Here is an 8,692-nt window from a genome sequence, read left to right as displayed (position 1 = left end):
CACCTCCCTGGGCAACCTGTTCCAGTGCTCCACCACCCTCACAGTGAAGAACCCTCTCCTCATCTCCAGTCTAAATCTGTTCCCCTCCAGCTTGAAGCCATTGCCCCTCGTCCTGTCACTGCAGGCCTTTCTAAACAGGCTCTCCCCAGCCTTCCTGTAGCCCCCTCAGGTACTGGAAGGCTGCTATTAGGTCTCCCCGGAGCCTCCTCTTCTCCAGGCTGAACAACCCCAGCTCCCTCAGCCTGTCCTCGTAGCAGAGGTGCTCCATCCCCCTGATCATCCTTGTGGCCCTCCTCTGGACCCTCTCCACCAGGTCCATGTCCTTCTTATATTGAGGGCTCCAGACCTGCACACAATACTCCAGGTGAGGTCTCACCAGAGCAAAGTGGCAGAATCCCCTCTCTGGACCTGCTGGCAATGCATCTTTTGATGCAGCCCAGGATGGGATTGACCTTCTGGGCTGCAACTGCCCACTGCCTGTGCTGGATGCGCTGAAGCCTGAGCAGAAGCCCCCAGCTGCTGAGACCTGATGGAGCAGCAACTTGTTGCAGAGCCAGAGCAGGACCCCTCCAGCCCCATGGAGGGGGGGACCATGGTGACATCGGGCACAGCTTGGACCCCTCCACCCCCAGCAGGCACAGGCAGCAGCCCAGCTGGCAGCGGGGTTCTTCCTCCCTGCCTGGCACCTGTACCCCAAACCTGTACCCTTGTGGGCAGAACACAGGTGCCCACCCCAAACCCACCACAGGACCCTTCCCCAACCTCTCCTGAACCACCCAAGCTTTGCCATGCAGCCTGCATGCCACATTCATGCCAGGATTTAGGATAGTTTGTACCTTTTCATCACACTTCAGAGCCCCAGCTCCATCCCCATCCCCAGAAGCAGCCCTGGTGGTCCCAAATCAGCCCCCCCAGCCCAGCTGGGGCTCAGGGCAAAGCCAGGCCACGTTGGGGACATGGGACAGTCACTGCTCCTAGAAGAGATTCCAGTAAAAAAACCACCCTGCAAAGCTTCCAGCCAGTGCTCCCACAGCTCGGGTGTTCCCAGAGCAGAGGCAGCCAAGGCAACAGTCACCACAGTGGATTTTTAAAAACTGAAGTCTTTATTAAAAGTTTTATCCAAATTTTGTAACAAAAGATACAAAAGGGCTGGAGATCCTTATTTCTGGGACTAGTCTGACCAATCGAAACCTGACAGTTACTAGGCTAATATAAAATCCATACAATCTGCTAAAAATGCAGGGAAAAAAAAAATTAGAAGTAACTGCTGCTCTGAATTTTTTTTCTTTTTTTTTTAAATTCCTTTTAACATTTATAAGTTACTCAGTTTGCATTTTACAGGACTAGTTCTTCTCCGAATGGTTACAGCGACTGTACAATGCAAGAGACAACAGCAAGAACAGAACAAAGCACCAGGAACCGGGATGTGCTGCAACACACACCCCGTTCCTGGGAGGGAACCGCCACGGGTCCCCGTCGTCCCCCCTCCCCGCAGTGCCGGGGACCCCCAGATCCCCCAGAGCAACCACCAGGAATGCCACAAAGTGCCAGTGGAGAACCCCAACAGCAGGAGGAAGAGGAGTTGCCCCCACCCCATCAGTTCCCACCCCTCGGATGCCAGGGGGCTGGTTCTCCCCAGAAGCTACGGGATGTGCCAGCCCAGCACCCCCAGGCAGAGGATGGGTGGGCAAAGGGGTCAGAAACCCTCTGATGGGGCTGGATCCCCCCCCGTTTCCCCCCCTTCCAGCCACCACAGAGTTGGGGGGGACACAAGCTCTGCGGCACTGCAGGGGATTGACACGGGTGGGAGAGCTGGATTTCTGAGCGACGCACTTCTCTTCAGGCTGAAAAGGAAAGAGGAGGAGGAGGATGCGAACACCAGGCTACCGCCGAGGCAACTGTCCAGAGCTGGTACTGGCTAGAAGGACCCTGAGAATATTTAGGCTAACACGGTCTCCCGGGGAACGCCGAGTTAGGTGCATCACAGTGATACTGGTTGAACGTGTTCTGTACAGTGCGAAACGGAGCTTTATGGGAGTGCAGTATCCCTTTACCTGCTAGTTCCTATCTCTTCCCAAAGGCAGAGGCTGCCAGGGGGGGTTGTGAAGAGAAGCCCCATCGCAGCCAAGACGCTCACAGCCGCCAAAAAAAAAAATTATAGAGCGATGCGGACATCCAAGGGAAAGTTAGTAGGTGGCCACTGGGAAAAATAATTCCAGTTTATACAAAAAAAATAAAAATAAAAATAGGAAAGCAAGTGCAGGGCTACTGCAAGGTGCATCGTCTGAGGTACCAGGTCTTGCAAGCAGCCAACACCCCACCTCCCCCCTCCCCCAAGACCCCCGAGCACCCCACGTCCCCAGCGCTAAAGTATCTTCAAGCATCTCCAGAGATGACATCACCATTATTTCTCTGATCAGAGAGACCTCAGCGACCGTTGGCTCCGAATCCATCCCGACGGACCGGGTGGGCACCCGCAGCTCCAGACGGCCCGAGCCTCTTCGGGGAAGCTGGTCTGAGGGCCCGCGGACGGGGAACACGCTGTCTTGGCTGCGGTGGCAAGCTGGAGCTCTGGGTCCAGTGTGGCAAGGCTGATTTCAGACATGAAAGATACCCTTTTTTTTTTTTTTTTTTTTTTTTTTTTTTTTTTTTTTTTTTTTTTTTTTTTTTTTTTTTTTTTTTTTTTTTTTGCAAACTGCTGCACAAAACCACAGAACGGAGAAAAGCCTTTGGTCATGAGATACTTGTGAGAAAGTGAGCCTTGTATGGAAGATTCCCCTGAATGCCTACAGTATTCTACATCTTAAAAAAATATATTGTGGACGCTGCAGCCATACAAAGGGGGGAGGAGCGGGAGACGGGGATTTACAGTCTCACATAGACACAACGGGGAGGTTAAGACAAGCACAGTCATAGTCTGTAAAACTGATTGGCTTGCTGGGATCAGTCATCCTCATCGTCCTCTTCCTCTTCTGCATCTTCCTCTCCTTCATCCTCTAGATTTCGTTTTCTCTTTTCCCCTCGTGGAAGGTCTGCAAAAAGAGGCGAAGCGTGAAGCTCTGCTCAGTCTTGTGGAACAGCCCTTGAGCTGGTGAGCAAGCACGGACCAGACTGGCACCATTTCGGAGCAGGGATCCACCCTGCCCAGCTTCTCGTGGCACCCAGAAGAGCTTGGACTAGCAGGAGACACCAGCTATTTTCTCTCTGCCCCCCAAGCATCCCACTTTTCAACAGCCACTTGAAAATGGGCTCTTTTTTTTTTGTCGTTGTTGTTGAGCACCCCCAAAAACAGAGTGTCTGGAGAATTCAGTCACTTCTGACCAAGCTCACACAAGATCATCTGAAGTCACACCAGCCATGATATTGTGTCAACATTCCCTCTGGGTTTATAGTTTGTTATAACCAGAGGAGTTTGGACTCAAGTCAAGAAGCTCAGGTCTAACCCTCTGCTCCACGGCCAGGAGGAGAAACCTGTCTCTCCTCACACACACACGGCAAACACCAGCTCCTGCCACAGAAGCCCCGCTACTCAGAACTGGGTTTCCAGTTTCTATCTCTAATATTTGGCAGATTTAACCCAGCCTGGTTGTATCAGCTGGCAGAGAAGCCCGTTTCCCCATCGCCTGTGTGTCACCCCTTGTTTGTAGCCACTACTCAACGGTCAGCTGAGGGACACGGGCACCGCTGAAGCTGTTCCTTAAGCAGAAAGGCAGCACTTTCTGTCTGGGAAAAGCTGCAGGGGACAGCAGCACTGCCCTGAAGCTTGGGAAACTCCACCAAACCAGCAAACATGAGAGTGTTGAGGGAGCTTGGCACGCGCTTAAGTCTGTTAGGACTTGACTCACCATCATCAGCTTCATCTTCTTCATCATCCTCACCGTCTTCTTCCTCATCTTCCTCCTGGAGTCAAAAAAAGACACTTCGTTACAAGAACTACAATCCCACCAGCAAGGTGTGACCCCACAGCACCATCTGCCTTCTCCTCTGCCCCCGACCTGCTTTGGCCTCAGGAACCAGGCCCAGGCCCAGCTGGGAGAAGCTGCCGGGTCCTAAACAGCTTCCTGCATCCCTAGGAAGGGGGGGTAGGGCTTTTTCTCATTTGAAGCCACAGGAAATACCAGGCTGAGCAATAAACAAGCGTGAATGGACAAACTCTGTGGCCAACAAGTCAAAAAGCGTGTGGGAAAAGCCAGGGCACAGGGTGGCACTGCTCAGATCTGCCCACATCCGTGGCATCTGGTCAGATGGGTGAAAGATTAAAGGACAAAAGCACCACCAAACACACCAACTGGCGCTGCAGACAGAAAGCCTCACCTCATCATCTACTCCATCCTCCTCCTCTTCACCTTCCAGATCATCATCTTCATCTTCTTCGTCATCGATGACTTCTTCATCCAAATCATCTTCGTCGTCATCATCATCCTCTTCCTCACCTTCTAACAAAAGGAGAAGGAGGTAAGTGCTACTGTTCCCAAAGTGATGCGCTTGCAGCTCCAACCCCACAGAGGAGCGAGGGGCAGGAAACCCTAGAGGACACGTGCACAAGGAGGGACAGCAACAAGCCCCATCAACTTGGAGCCCAACAAGCCCCATCAACTTGGAGCCCAACAAGCCCCATCAACTTGGAGCCCAACAAGCCCCATCAACTTGGAGCCCAACAAGCCCCTACTTTAGTGACAAGCCATAATCACCATTTATTTAGCAACCTGACCATGCAGAAAGAAAAAAGAAGGTCATTCCCCTGCAAGAAAACCAGGAGGAGAAAATCCTCACCTTCCCCATTCTCATACTCATCTTCCAGTCCATCCCCATCTGCTTCAGGGTCTGAGTCAGGGGCTTCCTGGTCATCGGCGTCAAAGCCATCCAGGTAGGTGAGCTGGGGCAGGAGGGTGAACACGCTCTCCCGGTAGTTGATGAGCATTGTCACCTCACAGTTGAAGAGGTCCAGACTATGGAGGTTTGGCAACTTTTTCTGCAAAGATCAATTCATTTGGTTATTTACAAGCTGACAGCGTTTGAAGATCAGGCAGCCGTCAGAGGGCAGCTCGTTTGCTGCAAGATGTAGCACAGAAGAGCCTCTGGATGCATTATTTGCACCACGTGCTCCTCAGATGGAGAGAAGTCACTGCTCTTGTAAGTGCAGGGAAAGATTTCAGCTCCTCTGTCCTTGTTTCCCCTCCTCAAAACCAGCTCCCTGCAAAACCATTTACTCCTCAGATGGAGAGAAGTCACTGCTCTTGCTAAGTGTAGGGAAAGATCTCGGCTCCTCTGTCCTTGTTTCCCCTCCTTGAAACCAGCTCCCTGCAAAACCATTCTCAAACCTTACCCCCTTCTGAGCAGGGGGGGCAAGAAGCACAGGAAGGCCAGCTCCCCCAGGCAGGAGGAATCACTAAGCTGGACTCATCCTGCCCAAAACAGCAGGAAAAACACCCGAGAGGGGAACACGGGAGACCTGCAGGCTGTGCCACAGCAGCTCTGCTGCTCGGGCCATTGCACCATGCACCAGGTCAAGCAAAGAAGAAGAAAAACAGTTTCAAGCCCTTTTTTGGAGGGACCAAAGCCAACGGCTAATGAGGCAAATGCCCTAGATCAGACCTTTCAGCTACGGAGTCAGGATCACAAGGCAAAGAGCCTTCCCTGGGGCAGTTCAGATGGAACAGGAAGCCCCAGTGACACTGTGACAGCACCCAGGGTGAGAGGATCCCAGCCCAGCACAACGGCGCCTTCGGACTGACGTGACGGGACACCCTCACGGGAGAGTCCAAGCAACTCATCTCCATGACACCCCAGGTGCCACCTACCTCAAACTGCATCCGACCCATTAACGGTCCTTTCTCAGATGGACACTGAGCACTGCATCCACAGTTTTACTCATCCAGCCCAATTTCACGCTTCTTTTAGCAACTGGCTGCTGGTTTTCCAGACAAGAGGAGCCATTAACTATTAGCCCAGCCTCAAACTGGACCCACTCATCTGTTCCCATCAGAACCACGAAGTGCTGTTGGAACAGTTACCAAGACATTGGACTTCTGCTGCACAGAAGGAAACAGGGTCATCCCTCAGATTCCAGCACAGCCTTTCACTCACCAAGGGCTCCAGGGTATTGATGTCTTTGATCTTGTTGCCGCTTAGATTCAAGTGTGTCAGGTTAGGAGTTCTCTCTGCTAGAACTTCAAGGCCACCAGAAATCCTGTTATCACTCAGCTCCAGCTGCCAGGAGAGAATATCACACGGTCACAAAGTGTCTCCACTTGGGACATGGGGGATAAGATTGCCCGGAGAATGGGGCCCCCCAAGTTCCAGCCCCTGTTTGTCAGACCAGGCCAAAGAGCAGCAGTTCAAGTTTTCACTTCAAACCCCTTTCCTGCTGTAACGCAGCCCCCCCAGCCCCCCCTGTACTGCAGGACATGGGGGCTCTAAAATCCAAAATATTAGAATGTTACTGAAGCATCTGACAGTAGCACAATAGCAAAATCAAGAGAAAAAGGATGCTAAATATATAATAAGCTCAAAAGCATTTTGTTGCGCACTAAAAAGCCACCTTTCTCACTTGCTCAGGCTGCAGGGGAAAAAACAAAATCAAATGGCTTTTTTTTTGGCAAATGCAAGAAAACCAACTGTCACCAGGATCAGGGCAGCAAAAGTCTCAGAGCAAGGACTGCTGGAGATGGGACCACAGGTCTGACTCACCTTCCGGAGTTTGTTGAGTTTAGGGAGATTGGAGACAGACAGCAAGTTGATGTTGATCATGCTGAGGAACTCCAGGTTCTCAAAATCTGAAGAAAGACCAACGATCTTCCCATCATCCGAGCGGCAGTTATCAAGGACCAGCTCCTTCACCTGCCAACAGAGACACCCAGCAGTTGTCATCACGCCCGGCTACGTCTCACCCCAAGCCTGTCAAGGTGACATCAGGCGCTGTGACACACACTTCAAAGCAGCAGCTGTGGCCAAAAGTCCTCCTCGGTCACACTGAGGGACACGCAAAGTCTTAAAACCCAAATCACTTTTGCGAGGGCACAAGGTGAGAATCCCTCATGGCAGTCACAACTTGAAGCCCAAGCCACGCACCATGGGATGGCAGTGCCACCCACACCCCGTGGCTCCAACCAAGGTCCAACTTCTCCACTAGGAAGCACAAAGGGGATGAACCATGAGGCTGCAGCAAAACGTTTCACGCAGAAGGCATCAAGAAGCTTTTCAGAGTCACGCTTCAGGCTTCACTACCAAGAGGCCAAACAAGGTTGCCTGGTTTTGTCCCCTTCAACTTTCTCCCCCAAGCCACCGGGGTGCCGGAAAACCTGCCTCCAGAGGACCTGTCTCCCTGTGACAGTCCCCAAGCAGAGGAGACACACATGCCTTGGCACCTCGTTAAGCAGAGGAGCTCAACTGCAGGACCACTGATGGCATCTCCTATTTTACCCAGCAGGCTACACACAGAGAGGCCATTGCTAACGGGTAGCTCAGCACAAAAATCACCCCCCTCGTGGCCTTAGGACCATGAAACACCAGCACAGAACTGGTTTCCCCCAAAAACGCCTGGAGGGTAAACACACCTGCACCCCCTATCCCCCAAAACGCAGGGGAGGGCTTGAGCCCCAGCTCTCACAGGCCACTTCCCAAACTTGCTTTTACCCTGACACATTCTTCACAGCAAGATGCAAAAAATCAGCCTTGGCCAAGAGGCTGGTGATGCTCTCCAAATTCCTCCTTCGCAGCACTCCCATTTTTACCTCCCTTACTCGGATCAGCTAGCTCTTAGGAGTCATTTTAAAATCCCTTTGCCTTCCTGGCAGGGTGGTTTCGGGGCTGCCGTGCCATCTCTGCAGCACAAACTGCATGAATTAATGCTTACAGCTCCAGAAGTGGCATCACCAGCCGAGGGGTTCAGCAAACAGGCTCCTCCAGGAGTGTTGTAGCTGAGCTCGTTTTGCTCCCAACGCCCCAGAGAAGCCTCCGACTGAACCCAGACTGTCCCCAAGGTGGTGTAAAGGTGGCCAAAGCCAGGAGCGGGCACAGAATGGGTCTCAAGTTCTGAACTAACCCGGCCCAGACCAGCTTTAGCCCGGAGCAGAGCCCAGCCCTGGGTGGCAGGGCAAGGGCAGGACGAAGTGGCCACAATGGCGTCCCCCCAGCAGCCAGGGTGGCTCGGCCAGGGTTCCTCCCAGGGGACACGGGCTCTGTCCCTGCAGCGTGTCATTGCCCGCGGTGTCACACCAAGGGGTGACCTCGGAGGGGACACTCCATGGCTCAAACTGCGGGGCCCTTTGCCACCCCATCCCTGGAGGGGTTCAAGGGCAGGTTGGAGGGGGCTTGGAGCAACCTGGTGGGGGGTGGCACCGGGGGGGTTTTGAGGCCCCTTCCGCCCGGAGCCACTCTCTGGTTCTATCCATAAAGCACCTTTAATCTCTACCCAAAGCTCCACTCACGACCCGTTTTCCCCGTGCGGGGTTTTAAGCTGCCACCACAGGGCGGGTGACAGCCACCGGCCACCTCACGGCCAGGCCCGGCCCGGAGAAAGGGGCGGCCGCCTTTCCCCAGCCCCGCCGGCTCCGGGAGTCTGAAGGACGAAGCGGAGCCCCGGGCCCGGCCCCGTGGTGACCGGCTGAGGCGAGGCGGCGGGGGAGCGGGGCGGTGAGGGCCGCTGGGCCTCCGCCTCAGCCCCTTCCCCGCCGAGGGCGGCCCGCGGCCC

General features: G+C 53.7%; 1 protein-coding gene across 2 annotated transcripts; it reads right to left on the bottom strand.

Annotated features, from left to right (window-relative positions):
* Nucleotides 1-2,691: 2,691 nt before the first annotated feature.
* LOC106899738 (acidic leucine-rich nuclear phosphoprotein 32 family member B) lies at nt 2,692-7,102 on the bottom strand. 2 transcript variants are annotated; one of them, XM_014961635.1, is made up of 6 exons: nt 6,691-7,102; nt 6,088-6,210; nt 4,774-4,972; nt 4,315-4,433; nt 3,846-3,900; nt 2,692-3,032 (listed from the first exon to the last, which is right to left on the bottom strand). In XM_014961635.1, the coding sequence occupies exons 1-6, from the start codon at nt 6,868-6,870 to the stop codon at nt 2,944-2,946; spliced, it is 765 nt and encodes a 254-aa protein (XP_014817121.1). In that variant the 5' UTR covers nt 6,871-7,102; the 3' UTR covers nt 2,692-2,943. The 2 variants fall into 2 exon arrangements, with proteins under 2 accessions (XP_014817121.1, XP_014817120.1); XM_014961634.1 differs by having other exon boundaries at nt 4,315-4,436; nt 6,691-6,885.
* Nucleotides 7,103-8,692: the final 1,590 nt, after the last annotated feature.

The sequence above is a fragment of the Calidris pugnax genome, unplaced genomic scaffold (genome assembly GCF_001431845.1).
Source record: "Calidris pugnax isolate Ruff unplaced genomic scaffold, ASM143184v1 scaffold431, whole genome shotgun sequence".
NCBI classification, from domain to species: Eukaryota; Metazoa; Chordata; class Aves; order Charadriiformes; family Scolopacidae; genus Calidris; species Calidris pugnax.
This window is presented reverse-complemented; position numbering and strand designations above follow the sequence as displayed.